The sequence below is a fragment of the Ochotona princeps genome, chromosome 17 (assembly GCF_030435755.1).
Source record: "Ochotona princeps isolate mOchPri1 chromosome 17, mOchPri1.hap1, whole genome shotgun sequence".
NCBI lineage: Eukaryota > Metazoa > Chordata > Mammalia > Lagomorpha > Ochotonidae > Ochotona > Ochotona princeps.
In genome coordinates, this window is record NC_080848.1 from 47,840,779 (window position 1) to 47,858,242 (window position 17,464).

The 17,464-nt window shown below is 45.2% G+C and overlaps 1 protein-coding gene across 2 annotated transcripts in view; it reads left to right on the plus strand.

Moving 5' to 3' along the window:
• The window catches only part of PMP22 (peripheral myelin protein 22), a 29,780-nt gene extending 17,520 nt beyond the window's left edge, over positions 1 to 12,260 (plus strand). For both annotated transcript variants that reach the window (XM_058676009.1, XM_004594724.3), the window contains exons 4-5: positions 5,387 to 5,527; positions 10,962 to 12,260. In XM_058676009.1, the coding sequence (XP_058531992.1) occupies positions 5,387 to 5,527; positions 10,962 to 11,125 (305 nt within the window). In that variant the 3' untranslated portion in view covers positions 11,126 to 12,260. The remainder of the gene's footprint in view (positions 1 to 5,386; positions 5,528 to 10,961) is intronic.
• Positions 12,261 to 17,464: the final 5,204 nt, after the last annotated feature.

The following is a 17,464-nucleotide window of genomic DNA, read 5'->3' on the forward strand; positions in this document are numbered from 1 at the left end:
GTATGCGAAATAGTCCCCATCAGAGGGACTGTTACTAAAACGAGCATTCTGAGTCATTTGTCTTTGAGTTTTATGTTCAGGTCTATTCAGCTTAGAGTGATTAAATTGCCCAGTCATTGTGTTAGAGGCGTGGAAAAATGTAGTTATGTCTCCCCAAATGTGAGCGACAGAAGATGATGATGTCATCGTTACCGTTCTTGTGATATGTGTAGGCACCTGCCTATCACACATTGACTCTGCTGCTTTTGTTTTTTGACCATTTGATGAATGAGACTTGACCTCCGTTGCTCATAGATTTAACTCACATTTCCTATATTACTGGTGAGGCTGAGCATTTTGAAGTTTCTTTATTGGCTATTCATACTTGTCCTTTGCAAATCATATGTCTAAATGGCTTTTAATTTTACTTTTAGGTGCTTAGTCTCTCTGGAATCTAATTTTGTGAGCTAGATATCTGATCTTATTTTTCATTGCGTGAATAACCAACATCACTTACCTGGAGTATTTTACAAGTGTATATGCTGTCTATGTTTATATGTTGATTTCCAGAATCTTAGTTCTGTCCTATTGTTTCTCTTTTATGAAAAATATCACATGTGGGAATTGCTAAATCTTTGTAATATAAAAATAAGCTTTTAATATCTATAAATATATTTTTATAAATTAACACATTGCAAATATATAATTTTAGTTATGCATTTAATAAATGTAGTGTATATGTAGTACATAGCATATAATATAATAAGTTCAACATAGGTATGTGTTTGACATCTAATAGGTGACATCTTTTCATTGGCTTTGTCTATATTGTTTACATTTTCTTTGATTATGTTTTTACTCTTATTACTCGATTGTATTTGGTTCAGTTTTCTTTTTCTAGCTTATTGTTGTATCAGTGAATTTTGGAGTAATTTTTCTCAAGTTCCATTTGATGGCTGATTAGAATAGCATGGAATTTGTCTTTGTACCCTTATAGTTTTAAGCAATTCTTTTCAAAAGAAGAGATTTTTTTTTTTTGCTGGAAAGACAGATTTACAGACAGAAGGAGAGAGAAAAATCTTTCATTCACTGGTTCACTCCCCAAATTGTCACAATGGTTGGAGCTGAGCTGGTCTAAAGCCAGGAGTCAGGAGCTTCTTCTAGGTCTCCCATGCAAGTGCAGGGACTCAAGGCTCTGGTAACATTGTCCACTACTTTTCTAGGCCATAAGCAGGGAGCTGGATGGGAAGTGGAGCAGTTGGGACCAGAACAGGTGCCCATATGGGCTGCTAGTGCTTGCAGGATTAGCCAACTGAACCCCCAACCTAGTTTTGAACATTTCTACTCAGGAACTCAGGAGTATGCTATGTCTCTATTTCTGTAGCACTTCTTTGATGTGATTGAATAGAAGTCATCTATGTTATGGAATTTTTTCTTTTCAAAAACCCAGATATTTAAATTATTTTGTCAGATTTTGGCCTCAGTAATCCGTGCTATTATCTCCATAAACCAGTTAGTTTTGTGTTTATTTCATTGTTTTTCTAGATTCTTGAGTTGCAAGTTGAGTTCATTCCTTTTTTAGCATTTCCACAGTGAAGGCATGTAAAGGTATGCATTTTCCTGAGAAGACCTCTGTGGCTGCAGAGTTCTCCATGTCACCCGTTGTTGAAGAAGCTTCTACTTTTCATCTCTTCTTATCCAAGGGACTGTTTGGAATACTGGCTTTTTTGTGTATGTGTGTGAGGTTATGGATTTATTAAGGTTTGATGTCCTCTGCTTCAGCTTATTGTTTGTAAGTTAATTGTATTTAGTTGTATATTATGCTTGTATCATTTCTACTTCCTTCACAACTTGAGGCATTTTGGTTGTTGCTTACTACATAGTCAGTTTCCTTCCTTCCTTCCTTCCTTCCCTCCTTCCTTCCTTCCTTCCTTCCTTCCTTCCTTCCTTCCTTCCTTCCTTCCTTCCTTTTTTACATAGGCAATTTCTAAGACTGTCTCGTGCACCTGTATATTTGAAAATAATTTGTAGATTGTGATTTGGACACAGATTTCCTATATACCTGTTAGACTAATGTATTGTCCTGTTCTGCAAATAACCTACATTCTTTCTTACTTTTGGTGTGCCTGATTTATCTTTCTTGGGAGGAAACTAACAATCGTGGCTTTATCGATGTCCTCTCACACTTTGCTCTTTGTTTTATACTTTTTCAAGGCCATGTTATTATGTGCGTAAAGGTTTATTTTCCTCATTTCTTTCTTCTTCAGTCATCATCGATCAAGTATCTTGAAAGATCAAGCAAATTAAATGTTTTATCTTTCGCTACTTTCCTTCTTTTAATCTAAACTTTTAAACTGTGATCACAATTTAACTGTTTTCTGTTTACTCATATTTGCTTGGGGGTTCTTTTCAGAATTTTTTCAATGCTGTTTTGTTTCAGAAGGATCTATTTCATGAAAATACAGTTTTATCTAATCCATGTGAGATTCTGTATGTGACAGTGAGTGACTTGGTCCCTGCCACAGCATTGGAATTACCAGCGCACAGCTGGACACACTCACTGTCTTCATGTGTGTGTCTCTGATTCTGTTTAGGGTTGGAAATCATTCCTTCCCCTTCCTCAGAGCCAACCAGAAGACTGAGCTCCAAACAGCAGGTGTTTAACCAATGCTCACTGAATCCAACCTTCTTGGTCTCCTAGTGCCTTCTGTTTGAGGAGTATCTCTTGACTCTCCTGATCTGATTTGAGAAACATCTTGACATCCAAATAACCCCATTTTAACTGGGTTGGGACTCTGGTTCACGTGATGGATAAAGGGAGTTTCTGGAAGGATTTAGGGGTGTCATTCACTCTCTGGAACTGTTCCGATTCATAGTCAATGAATAGAAATGTTCAGTTTCTTTCCACCTGTGACATTTGAGACTAGCTTCTCTTGCTAGTGACCGTGGGAGTGGAGAAGAGGGCAAAGATCCTGGAGCTGGGGAAGGAAACATGTGTTGTCATCTACCCAACGTTACCTCCTGCTGGTGTGCACTCAACAGGCAATATATATATAATATGTCAGTATTAGTATCATTGAACAGTGTTCCTCTGGAAGAGCCACTATGGTAGATAAAGACAGATTTGATGAAATCTGTCTGAAAATGAAATCAGGGTGCCTCACAGCCTGTTAAGCATCTTTCTTTTTTTGTTTTTAATTCTCAAACAAGTTTATTTGAATATAAAGCATTGGTTTCTTACTTAAATTGAAAGTGAAGATAAGAAATAAAGAAGCACTTGTTGTGAGATAGTGGAAAGTGAATTGGTCTGCCACTGGGTACCTCTGAGATATGGCTGTGTTGCTTGGTCTCCTCCAAGCATCTCTGGAAATCTTTTTCAGAGCAGAGGAGCCAGCCTTCCTCAGGTTTCTTCCACCTTTAAAATGCTTCTAGTTTCTGGAAAAGTCTTGTACCATGGGCTAGTAACAGTTAACCTGTTCAGTAACCCCCCACCCCATTGTTTTAAACTATCTTCTTTTTAAAAAGCTGTATTTATTTTTATTGGAAAGGCAGATATACAGAGAGAAGGAGATATAGAAAGATCTTCCATCCACTGGTTCACTCCGTAAATGGCAGCAATGGCTGGAGCTGAGCTGATTCAGTCCAAAGTCAGGAGCTAGGAGTTTCTTCTGAGTCACCTATGAGGGTGCAGGGTCCCAAGGCCATGGGCCATCCTTCTCTGCTTTTCTAGACCATAAGCAGGGAACTGGATGGGCAGTAAAGCAGCCAGAACATGAACCAGCGCCCTTGTGGAATCTTGGTGCTTGCAAAGTGAGGATTTAGCCATTGAGCCTTTGTGCCAGGCCCCTGTTCAGCACTCTTAAACTGCTTGAAACTCAATACAGTTATCGTCTTCAGATGTTAATCACAAACCATCCAGATCTCATGGATTTTAGCAGCATATTATGCTCTGATACGTGCCTTCTAAAACCATTGCATGGGGGTGGGTTGTCAGTCCCGTGATTAAGATGATGGTTAAGAGCCTTAGGTCCCACATTGAATGCCTGGGTTCCATATCTGCTGTAACTCCTGATACCAACTTCTGCTAATGCAGACCCTGGAATGCAACACTGATTGATGGCTCAGGGAATCTATGCCTTTACACCCTTGTGGAAAACATGTATTAAGTTCCAGGCTCCTGCCTTCACCCCAGCCCTTCTGTCCCAGTCGTTGTGGGCATTTTCTCTCTCTCTCTTTCTTCCTCTCTCTACCAAGCTCTCACTCTCTCTCTCTAATCTCTCTTTCTCTCAAATAAAAGATTATCAAAATGCCTTCACACATTGGCTGGTTACTGAACTGAGTGGACTGCAACCCTGTAGCTTATCCAGTGCCTGCGCTAGTAACTTTGTGGCACTTGGAAGAAAGGCTAAGGTCCAAAAACATGGTGGGTAAACACAGATGCTGCTCTTGCAGGTGGATACTGAGGGCCTCTCTGTGTGCTGTTGAATTCAAGTCATTTCCCCATCTTCCTCCTTTCCTTCCTTCTTGGGATCACAGTAGAGGCTGAGCTGGAGCCACTGTGGGTGTTTCAGTTGAACATGGAGAATTTGTCTAAGACTAAGAGCTCAGCAACCCGGATCTTATCTGATGATGTCTACCAAGCAGAGGCTGATGGCCCTGAGCAGGAGAGAGAGGCAGAGCTCGCCTGAAACAACCGTATGTCTTCATAAGGTGTATGTGGTGCCATCAATGTTTCCTTCCAGCTTTCTAACAAAGCCAGTTTTGACTCCCAACATCCTTCCCCACCATCTCTGCATATCCGCTGGGGGGTGATGATATTGTGAACTACAGTTTTCAACTATTCTTAAGAGGTCCCATAAACCTATCAAAAGGAAGGCGATGGGTGGGCTCAGGTCTTCTTTAACATGCACAATTGTTAGCATGATGGTAGGGTTGACCAGCCCAAAACAAGTTGAAAATATCATATGTGGAAAATACTGTGGTCTGTCTAACCTACTGTGCTTCCCAGCCCTGCTACACAGAGTACATGGTCACAAATTCAAACCATGAGTTACAGTTCCAGTATTCCTTTCCTGCCCTTGTGAAGTCAACCAATCCCAAGTCCCATCGTTGTAAATTGAGAATCACCTGTCTCTATGGAGCTAACACCTTTGGGAAGAGAATCCAACTGGAGTTGAACCCAGAGTGGTAGAATTTCAGAGCCCTTGGCTGAAATGTCTACAGCTAGATGTGTTTTCCATGTGTAGAACTATGTTCCTTTCAAAAGACATCATTAAACCAAGAATGAAGTGAGAGGGTGCAAAAGGAGATTGCATGGGTTCACCGTCTACCAGGCCCCCACATGCTTTGGGGCCAAGTCCTTTGGACTGTGGTGGGGACTTCCCTAACCAAGTGTCTCTCCCCGCAGAATGGCTGCAGTCTGTCCAGGCCACCATGATCCTGTCCGTCATCTTCAGCGTCCTCTCCCTGTTCCTGTTCTTCTGCCAGCTCTTCACCCTCACCAAGGGCGGCCGCTTTTACATCACTGGAGTCTTCCAAATCCTTGCTGGTAAGTTCTGGGTGCTGAAGCCCATAAGCAAGCTAGGGGCCTACCACGGCTACAGACTTATTGCCTGTAGCCGAAGAACATGACAGGAAGTCAGGAGTCTGCCTGCTGGATGCTTTGCCTAAAGTGTGAATGTTGGTGTGTGTGCATGCATGCATGTATTCATGTTAGAACTTGGAGACTGTCTGCTTCTGCATGAATTGGAGGCCCTGCCAGGAAGCTCCCCACACCCCTATACATGTCATCAGGAAGGAAGCTACAATCGAGATACACCATATTGCTTCATTAGCTGTCCTTGATGTGCAGACTGCCAGCTGCCTGATTTTGCAGGCACAATGGTGAGAAGCCGTGTGCAGCCATAGTGGCAGACTCCGAAGGTGGCCCAAGTTCATGCACCGGCAATTCCCTGTTTCCAAGAACATCTGAAGTGGAACTGGTCAAGCCAAGTATTGGACTGAGAAGTGAAGGCACTTGAAGGATTGTTCCCTGAATAAGCAGCTTCTTCCTCGTCATTCTTCCAAGATTCTGTAACAGTGTCTTTTTAGCAGTATCATTTTGGGTCAACACTCAAAGTCCAGAGCCAAGAGCCGCTGGATTGGACATGTGACAGTGCTCTGTATGTCAGTGGCCCAACACTCTTGAGGACTCAATCCTCTCCATAGGTGTATTTACAAATCCACACTCACTTCATTCTTTTGTTTCTCCTCTGAACTCAATCCGATATTTTAGCACTCTTCAAGAGGAACCTCTACATTTAAAAGCACATGGTCTGTTCTTTTTTTCTCTTCCTCATTCCCTTCTGATCTTGCTGCTTATCTACCTAAACCTGATTGTCTGTTATCTGTTTAGCCATAAGTATTCGAATAGGAAGTGATCTTGAATTAGACATGTTAAGTTAAAAGCAGCTATGGTCATCGACCAGCTCTAAGAATGTTCTTCTTCCAGTTGTTGAAATGATCCAGAAACTAGTCTCCTTGGGGACTTCAGATATCTAGAACATCATAGCTGTGGCTCTAAGACCTAAGTGGGTTAAGGATTCCACTTGAGATTTCTTGATTCCTTCAGCATGTGACCACTCTAGAAGAAACTTGGCCCAACTGTTTGATCAGAGAGAAAACTGGGTTCTGATTATTGGCAGTAAGGCCTGGAGGAAACCCAAGAAGTGACAGTTTGACTGCAAAGAAGAAAATAGAGACAACTGGAAAGAAGGAAAGAAAGGAAAGAAGAGAGGGAGATGCCCCGTTGGAGAGTGTGGAAGCAGAAGCTACTGTTACTAAGAGTTGGCTGTGTGGAGGGCAAATGTCTCTTCCAGGCTCTGAAGCAGCTTCAGTGGAAACCACTGGAGTCTCGCCTGGGTCTCCCGAGTGACTGCTACAGTCTGGGTTACTTCTGCACTGGTTCGTTGTGGAGGACCCAGATGTGGTTTGTAGGGGTCACGAGAAGCTTGCAGGAAGGCTGGGTGCAAGGGTCTGGGGGTGCTGTGGCTAAGTGCAGGCTTGGGAGCCATGCTCCCTCCCCTCTGTGTGTGGTCAGGGGCCTCCCTGGTTCACCACATGCTTCTCTTTCCAGTCCATGATAAGCCACAAGTCTTCCACGTGAGGGTACTGGTCTCTCCTAGATGATATGCTTCAAAGGAGGGCCACTTCCTGAGGGCGCCTTCCTCTTGTTCTGTCCACTTTGAACCCATTTATACATCAGACTCAACTAGAGGACTTGAAATTACGAGAGTGAGGGCTGCTTGAGCCTCATCCCTCCAGCATCCTGTTTAAGATGCATCCCTCAGTGATGCTGATTGCATGTGGGCCTGGGAACCACTGTCCCATCCCTCTGTGCCTGATGCTGCTGTGAGATCTTCTAGAATATTTCCCCATAAACAGCCAGTCCTGGTCACAGGCTCTGGATTCTCCTAGGCCACCTTGTGGGGAAGAAATAGCCTGGATCTGCTACTGGAGTTTGGAGTCATTCTTTTCAGAACCCATAGGACTCTATTCCTAGCTTATAATTACCCCAGCTTTCACTCTGCTGGGTTGGGCTACACAAGATGGAAACTTTTCAAGAATTTCTGATGGCTACAGACCTAGAAAGACAGATCTTGATGCATTTCAGCCCTTGCATCCAGCAACTGGCTCCACGTAGGGTACACCCAGGAAACCCTGAATAGCTCTCTGTTGGCTCATTCAGTAACTGGCTTCTTTTTCCAGAACTAAACTCAGGTCAGATGTGTAGTTGCCATGATGGGGAATTACAGAAATGGTTGTAGAAGGACACACCTGAGTGAGTTCCACTGGTTGATTTGTTGTAGATGAATCAGTGTAACCAGATAAGACCAAAAGAATTTAGGAGGAAATTCAGGAATGCAGAGCAGCCCTCCCTGTTCACAGATTCAAAGATGACTAGCTTGGAAACTCTCCACGCCCACGTCACCCCCCAGGGATGCTAGATGGAACTTTCTGGACAGGGATTCCCAGTGGACGGAAACCACACCTGAAACACAGGGAGGCACAGCGCTTTCAGAAGTCCCACACGTCCTGCTTCTTCCTGTCTCATCACCCTTGAAGATGAGATGGGAGCGAGACCCACACACTCCCCCTTCAAACAGACACCACCCAGCAGCCCTGGGGTCTCGCTGGACATCCCACATTGCAGCCAGCTTCACTGTGGCTCCCACCCCGGGCTCTCTCCAAGGAGAGTGCTTTTACAAGGTGCATTGTGAAGCCTTTGATTTGCTGGAAGCTTCTACTCTTCTGTAGCGTTGACTGCTTGAAATATAGTCCCTTTATCTTCCTAGACATCCCTGTCCCTGTGCACCCAGTCCTGTGATGCCTAACTGTCACATCATCCCTGGTCTGTCCCCAAGACCTGTGGCATCATGTGGCATCTTCCATGATTCCCCTGCCCATCTCTTTGCCCTTGTACCCACTTTTCCCATGGCAGCCATGGGAAAACTTCCTCCCCCTCCCCTGACCCCACTATCCCTGTAGCCTTAGGATCAGCTGCCTTGTCCTTAGGATCAGCTGCCTAAGTCTTTTCTGACATTGTAGCCAGAGTAATCTTAAAACAAACCCCCAGCTCCTGGACCTCTTCTGCTGAGATTACCCACCACAGCCTCCTTCTTTACACACCTTGGCTTCCCCCTTCCCAGCCTTCAGCCAACTGTCTGGCCTCTGGGGCCAGGAGCCTTGTCACAGAGACTGTGGCTGTGACCTGCTGGTCGTGTCTAGCATGAGCCCTTGGCCCTTCTTGGCTCACCTCTGCTCTCCTCACCTGCTGACCAGCTCAAAATCCTATTTCCATGGTGGGAGCTGAACTTATTGCTCATTACAGTTAAGCTCTCAAGACCCTCATTTCTAAGAGTCTGATGAGACTCAAAGTCATGGTGCTGCAGCCACCGAGTTAGATACCACACTGGTATATCCTGCCTCTCCCAGTCCCTTGGGTTCAAGTGAAGAACCTGATGTTTTCTCTTTGCCTATGAGATCAGGGCAAGGGCTGATTTCCATGTGGCTGCCAGGGCGTTTACACACTGCACTGGTCAGTCACCCTCCCTTGGGAGCTGTGTCCATACAGTAAGCACTGTCTTGCTCTTTTAAGCCTGTTGTTAACACCTTGCTCCCTTCTGTGACCAAGCTTACTTTTTTTTTTCTTTTATTTTCTGTGAGTCGGACAGAGCCCAAGATACAACTCCAAGATTTCTCTCTGGGACTGACATTGAGGGGGGTTAAACCACTGCCTGTGATGTCAGCATCCCATATAGGTGCCTGTTCGTGTCCCAACTTCTCTACTGCCAATCCCACTCCTTGATAATGGCCTGGAAAAGGCAGTGAAAATTACCCAAGTGCTTGGACACCTGGCACTCTTTCAAGAGGCTCAGATGAAGCTCCTGGCTCCTGGCTTTAGGCTGGCTCAGGCGTGGCCATTGCATCCACTTGGGATAATGAACCAACAGATGGAAAGTCTTTTTCTTTTTCTCTTTTCCCTGCTCTCTCTGCCACTGAGTATTTCAAATAACAGATTGAAAAGGAGAGACAGAGATTGCCTATCCACTGATCCAGTTCCCAAATGGCTGCAACAGCCAAAACTGAGCCGGGCCCAAGCCAAGAACTTTATCAGAATCTCCCATGTGGGTAGGTGCCAAAGCACTTTGGCCATCCTCTGCTGCTTTCCCAGGTGCATTGGCAAGCAGCTGGCTGAGAAGTGGAACAGCCGAGATTTGAACCTCTGTTCTTACATGGGGTATTTGCATCACAGGTACCCCAGTGTTGGGCTCTGTGATTTTTCTTAGAGAGGGGCATGAGATAATGAGAATCCCCAAAAGCAAAGAAAGTGTTCAGTTTTACAGTCATGCTTGTGACCTAAACAGTGTTACTGTCTCCTGGATTTTGTGTAGGCCAGAGCAGGTCCTGGGGCTGATCCCTCCCCTCGGCCATTGTGTGGTGTTCTCGCCAGGGGCCCTGGGAGTGGGCGTTTCTCCTCCTCAGTTGCATGAGGGCCATTCCTATCTGGCTGGCCCAAGTGCACATATTCCCACTTCTGCCTTTTGTCCAAACAAAGTTGCAGTGTCCTGTCAAATGGCTGCCCGAATAGCAGCGAGGTTAGGTGTAGGTGGAGCCAGCTGTGGGGAGCGCTGGAACCACACAAGGCCCACACGGTGTGCTGGATTCATAATAGAGTCCCTCAGGGCTTCTCAAAGGCCCTGCATTCAAGAGGGAACAGACCAGGCTTTGTGCAGCTCCTCGCTGGGGTTCTGACATCACCACAAGCCTCCCTGCCAGGGGACGCTGACTGTCACAAGGGCATGAGTTTGGCTGCATGCATTGGTCCTTCTGCTCCCTGCCACATCCCTGGTGGTTGGACTGGAGGGGCGACTGGGCCTACCTGTGCACCTGCTGGTCTTCAGCCCGCATCCTGAGGTGTGGTTGTGCACCTGTTACCCCCTTCCTCCTACAGCTTCCTCACTTCCGTGCATTCCTCTGTCTGTGCAGCAGGGTCTGTAGGCGACTCCACATCTTAAGGGGCAGCCCGACTGTCTACACTGAGCTGCCACACAGCACAAATCCAGGCCTGGTGAAGTGTGATTTCTCTTTTACGTAGTTCCTGCCTGTGTCACTTAGAGCTGGTTCCTGGGGAGTGTTTCCAGAAGCTGCCTTTGAGTGACTTGGGGATTGGGGGACGGCTAAAGATGGAGACATAGGGGGCAGAAACCTGCAAGGGTCTCTGGGTAGGCAGTGACTGTGAAGCGCAGGTGGCCAGTGGACGAGAGCTCCTTCTTCCTACGCCTCCAGCTGTCCGTTGTTGGTTCCTCTCCATTCCACCCCTGGCAGTAGATGCCTGCCAAGTTAGAACTATACTTTCTCCCACAGTGTTGCGGGGAGGTGAGGGCGTTGAGGGGGAGGCATGGTCCTCGGCTCACCCGGTGTTCCCTCTCTGTCCCCGGCAGGTCTATGTGTGATGAGCGCGGCGGCCATCTACACGGTGCGGCACACGGAATGGCATGTCAACTCGGACTACTCGTATGGCTTCTCCTACATCCTGGCCTGGGTGGCCTTCCCACTGGCCCTGCTCAGTGGCGTGGTCTACGTGATTTTGCGGAAACGCGAATGAGGCGCCCTGACCCACTCCCAGTGTGCGTCGGAGGCTCTGAGCGTATAAAAGGCAGGCCAGGGACCCAGAACCCGAGACAAGGATGAGAGAGCTAGCCCCCATAGCCCCAACTCCAGCCAAAAACCAAACGGACGGCAGTGGCTGTCCCTCGAAGGTGTATATACTATCTATGGTTTATAAAACCTATTTATAACACTTTTTACATGTATGTACATAGCAGTATTTGGCTTTTATGTTGACCATCAGGCTCATGTTGAACCTTCAAGAAGTAGCTAAAGAACTTGACCTCTTAACAGTATAATCAAACTCAGTATTTTGTTTTGTTTTTGATTTTTTTTTTCCTTTGGGAGGAAGTAGGGGTTGTGTTTTGCCCCCCAGATCAAACAACTTCATTTGGCACCCCCTCTTTATCTGAGATAAGATACCTCCCTCCCACTTCACCTCCTGAAAAACCAAAGTGTGGGGAAAAAAAAAAAACTCCGCAAAAGCAAAAATCTGTGACCCAAAGCCCTTTGTTTTGGGGTGGGGTGTGCATTCAGCAGAAACCCAGAGCAGGAACGTGGCCCGTGGCTGTGGGATACCAGCCCTTGTGCGTCACACGTGTCAATGGGCAATCGGTGACAACCAATCTGTGACATGGTGCTATGTATCTACCATTCCTTATTCTCACTAATCATCTAAATGACTCACTGGAAAGCCAGTTAACAATTTTATGACCTAAAGGTAGAATGGAGACCTGAGTAATTCCATGTAATGTAAGTGGTTTATAACCACTTCTGTACCTTGCTAGGCTGCTTGCTCTTCCTGTAATGAAGAAACTCTAACACTTCCATTGCTTCCACATTGCTGTTTAAGGTCAGAGCAGTAGAACTAAGCTTCTAGACCCCTCCCCTGGGACCATGAGTTCCCCCCCCATCCTGGGATTGGCCTGGTCTAGAATGTTCTGTGCCTCCTAGGACTGTCTGGCGATGACTCGTACTGGCCACCAACTCAGAATGTACATATGGTGCCCTCTGATGCTAAGACTCCAGACCATTCTTATTATTATTGTTATTATTATTTTGCTTTGCTTTCTCTGATTTTATACCAACAGTGTGGACTAAGATGCATTAAAATAAACATCAAGAGTAACTCACTGATGTCTCATGGCTTTGATCTGGGAGGGGAGGGACCTGGCTGTGGATGTCAGAACGAGGAGAAGCTGGTGTGTATTTTGGGAGGAGGTGGGGATAGGAGTTGATGCAAAGATGAAGAATTCTCAGCTGGTTTTGACATGTTCCAGGGGGTTGCTCAATGCCTTCTGTGCAGACGTGTGCTGATTAGGGAAGGCCTGGGAACTGTTGCTGTCTACAGACTGGGAGAGGTGTGAGCCCAACTCCTAGCTTTAACTTCCTCCTCACACTGTGTTCTCGATAACCCACAAGGAGAGCACAGAGCCACGCCGTGAGCTGTTCTGATTCATCGTGAGTGTGGGCAAGGGCAGCACAGAGCCCTGCATGAAGGCAGGGTGTACTGCAAGGTCAAGGTGACAGTGACTTGAGGCCAGGCCTTCAGGTGGCACCACCTTACCTGCTCACACTACCCTAAGAATGAGAGAAGCCCAACTGGTGCCTGGCCTATGTGTCATGTTCACGTCTTCTCACCCATCCACATTTTGTTGTGTGTATATAGCTAATGATACACTTCACTTTATTCAATAGTTCCTGGGTCCCAGTTTTGAACTGAAAACTGAAGATGGAGAAAAAAAATCAGTTTTCATTTTCTTTTCTTTTTAAAAGCACAGTTATGGAAAGAAGGAGAGAAGGAAACATATCTCCCCTCTGCTGGTTTACTTCCTAGATGACCGCAATGGCCAGGACTGGACCAAGCCAAAACTCAGGAGTGAGAAACACCATCTAGGTCTCCCAGATGAGTGGCAGGGACCCAAACACTTGGACTATCTTCCACTGTATTCCTTAGTGCCTTATCCAGGAGCTGGATCAAAAGTGGAGCAGCTGGGTCTCGAACCGGAAATGGGATGCTGATATCACAGATATAACGCAGAATGGCAGTTCTTAACACTGAAAGGTCGCGTCAGAAGGAGAAAATCAGGTAAAGCACTCTACTATAGTGGCAACAGGAGTAGATGGGAAAGGTTACTTAGAATCTAAGGTTTAGTCTTCCCATGTTAAGATGGGATGCCAGGGCCAAGGTTAGGGGCTTGTGGGGACCGAAAGGAGGTGACATGGGAGAAGTGCTTATGCATAAGTCTGCCTCTTGTTGCTTCAAGAGGAGCCACTGAGGAAGGAAGGAGCTCCAACCCAGTTCATGGTTTGGAGGGTCACAGTACAAGATTCACAGACCCAATAGTCTGACATTGGTGGACTGTCAATGGCATGGCAGATACAGAGGAAGCAGAGGGCTGTGGGCACATGCTTCTTATAGAAGCAGCTCTCTTGTAGGAACTAGTTTCCAGGGCCAGTGTTGTGGTATAGCCCATGAAGCCGCTGCCTGCAACATGGACATCCTGTAGGAGCTCAGGTTCCATTCTCAGCTGGTCCACTTCTGCTCCAGCTCCCTGCTGGTTCGTCTGGGGACGAACTTGAGTACTTGAGAACTTGAGTACTTGAGTTCCTGCAACTCATGTGGGAGATCTAGATAGAGTTCCTGGTTTTCTGTTTCAACTTGGTCCAATTTGGTTTTGTAATCTTTTGGGGAATAAGTCAGTGATGGAAGATCTCTCTCTCTCTATTGCTTCTGATTTTCAAATAAATAAGAGCTTCTTTTTTTTTAGGTTCATGAAAAATGAAATAAAAGATAAGTTTGTGTGGGTGCCAAAGCTTATCCGTGCATGATTTTTTTCCATAATGTGCTTCTTTTAAATAAATATTTAGGGCCCGGTACAGTAGCCTAGCAGCTGAAGTCCTCGCCTTGCATGCACTGGGATTCCACATGGGTGCCAGTACTAATTCCAGTGGCCCCGCTTCCCATCCAGCTCCCTGCCTGTGGCCTGGGAAAGCAATCGAAGACAGCCCAAAGCCTTGGGACCTTGCACCTGCATGGGAGACCTGGAAAAGGCTCCAAGTTCCTGAATTCAGATTGGCTCAGCTCTGGCTGTTGCGGCCGCTTGGGGAGTGAATCATTGGATGGAAGATCTTCCTCTCTGTCTCTCCTCCTCTCTGTATATCTAACTTTCCAATAAAAATAAATAAATCTTTAAAAAATATTTATGTATTTAATTTGAAAGAGGAGCGAGAGAGAGGTCTTTCATTGGCTGGTTGTCTCCTGAAATAGCTGTAATGGCTGGACAGCTGGGGCTGGACCAGGCTGAAGCCGGGAGTGCGGAGCATCCTGCAGGTCTACCACAGGAACCCAGAGTTCTTACAGTCTGTTATCTGAAGTGTCCAGTTTCCCATGAACATTGAGGAGGGATGCAAAGAAACAAGTGTGTAGGACACATATATTGGGAACACAAGCAGCCAACAGATGTTGTGAGAGAGATCAGAGGTCAAATTTATCAAGAAAGGATGCAATTAGCCTTTACAAATTGGCACAGAACTTAAAAGGAGCCAAAATTTAAAAGCATGACCACTGAAAAAATGAGATTAAAAAGTATGACAATTGAAATATTAAAAACCGATTACAGGTGTTCAACACTTGGTTGGAACTCACTGGAGGAAGAATAAGTGATCTGGGAAATAAATGGGTAGAGACCATCCAAACTGAAGAACAGGCAGGAAAAAAGTATGGACAAAAAGGCGGAAAGTCTTCAAGAGCCTATGCTGGGCCTGGCACTGTAACCTAGTGGTTAAGTCCTTGCCTTGCACGCACTGGGATCCCATATGGTCACCAGTTCTAATCCTGGCAACCTTGCTTCCTATCCAGCTCCCTGCCTGTGGCCTGGGAAAGCAGTCGAGGACAGCCCAAAGCCTTGGGACCCTGCACACGCATGGGAGACCCGGAAGAAGCTCCCAGCTCCTGTCTTCGGATTGGCTCAGTTCCAGCTGTTGCGGCTCACTTGGGGAGAAAATCAGTGGATGGAAGATCTTCGTGTCTGTCTCTCCTCCTCTCTGTATATCTAACTTTCCAATAAAAAAATACATCTTTAAAAAAAATGAGCATATGTGAGACAAGAGTGCTGGAAGGAGACGAGGGAAAGGAAGAGGAAAAAACAAGGGATCATCATTGAAAACTTCCACAATGATTGAAAATCAAAAGCCTGCACATTCAGAAGGCTGGGTAGATGCACGTGGCATAAACACAAGGAGATTCGCAGAAAAAGGCTGAGGGTCAAAACCAAGCAGAAAACAAGAACTGTGGGCTGCGGGCTGCTTAGTTCCAATAGAGCTCCAACACAACTGATGTGTCACTTCACAGAAGAAACCTAGTGGATCCAAAAATGTCCCAAGCTGACTTCCCAAGTCAAACTGACAGATGTGTTGTTGGCAGGTGCTCTTTACAGGAAAGCCTGGAGAAGCTCGAAGGGCTAAAGTGACAATCTGAATGCATACTCGCCCCTTGCAAAAACCAAACCAAACCAAAACAAAAATATTGGTAAGGTAGCTATCTGATTACAAAAATACAGTACACCTGCATCCTTTTCTTCCTTCTCTTAATTTAAAAACTCAGTTGTATAAACTACCGTGTATTTTATGTAATGTTGGATGGAAAATGTCTAAAGTAATAAATGTATAATATGAGAGGTCTTCAGAAAGCATTGGAAAAAATGCATGTTATGAAATCCATGGATTTCAAAAATGTCTTGCACATTAAACTTCCCTTCTAATATCATTTTCTGCCAGCATTTTTAGAAGGACCTTCCTAGAATTAGCAATAACAGCACAAAGGAAGTGGGTGGATGCAGAACTGTGTTGGGTTAAGGAAATGACTACAGATGAAAAAGTCATTATAACAGTGTATTATTGAATTTGGAGAATTAGTATGTGTATTTGGAGATGCAATATGTGTAATAGTAACACCACAAAAGGGGAAACAACACACTTGTATGTTACTCAAATTTGTAGTGTGTTTTTAAAAATTCTTTGAATCAAATTTATCTTTAAAAAAGTATCACTTTTATCCTCTGAGAGAAAGAGAGAGAGAGAGAGAGGAAAAGAGAGTTCTTTTGTCTACTGGTTTATTACCCAACTATCTGCAACTGACAGGAAGACAGGGCTTGGTCTGGCCAAAGTGAGGAGCCTGGAACTGGCTATTCCTTGGAGATGGCCAGGATATCCATTCTCCACTTGTTGAACTTGAGTTATCCACCATCCTCATGTTGTATCTGCAGGAAGCTGGACTGGAAGTGGGGCAGCTGGAACTCTTACCAGCACTGCACTGGGGGGAATGTAGCCACTGAGCCACAATGTCTATCTGCCCAACTGCTACACGGTTTCAACAGTATCCTCATTGGAGTTCCAGCTGACTTCTTCATAGAGATTGGCAAGGTGATTCTAAAATACATAATAAGTTTCAAGGGACCCAGAATAATCAAAATGATCTTTAAAAAGAAGCACAAAATGCTAGGATTCAAATTATACAATTTCAAAATTTACCAATCAAAGCAGTGTGGTGCTGATGCAACAATGAATAGATACATTAATGAAACTGAATTGAAAATTCAGAAATAAGTGAAGCATTTATGGGCACCTTATTTTTGACAGGGGTGACTTCTGATTATCTGATGGGGGAAAGAATAATGTTTCCTCCAATGGTACTGCCACAGCTGCATATCCACATGCCAAAAATATGGAAGTGGACAATTATTTAACATCGGACACAAAAATGAACTTAAATGAACCAAGGAGCCAAGTGCCAGAGCTGAAACTGTCAGAAAGGAAAAAAAAATAGTGATTACTCCTGACCTCAACTGTAGCAGAAATATTTCTAGACCTAACACCAAAAGCATGAGCAACAAAGGTGAACAAAGGTGACTCGTATTCCATTGAAATACAACGGAAAACTGCTGTGCTTCAAAGGACATCATCAAACAAATGAAAAGACAACCCCCATTCAGAAAATGCTGTGAATCACACATCCACTCAGATACTTGTGTCTAGGATGCATAAGGGTGTTTTACAACTCAGTCATAAAAAAGCAAATAACCCAGTTTCAAAGACCTGGATAGACATTTGTTCAACGAAAATCTGCCAATGGCTGGTAAGTCCACGAAAAGATGCTGTGCATCCTTAGCCATCCAGGAACGCAAATCAAAACCACGAATTCCTGTTCCCATCTACTGGGAATCTCCAGTCTGATAAGGATGCATCTTCAAGGGAGTGTACAGGGTGTCCGCTCCGGGAAACAACCGGCAGCTCCTCCAAAAATTAAACGGAGTTACCAAGTTACCAAGTCCTGCTC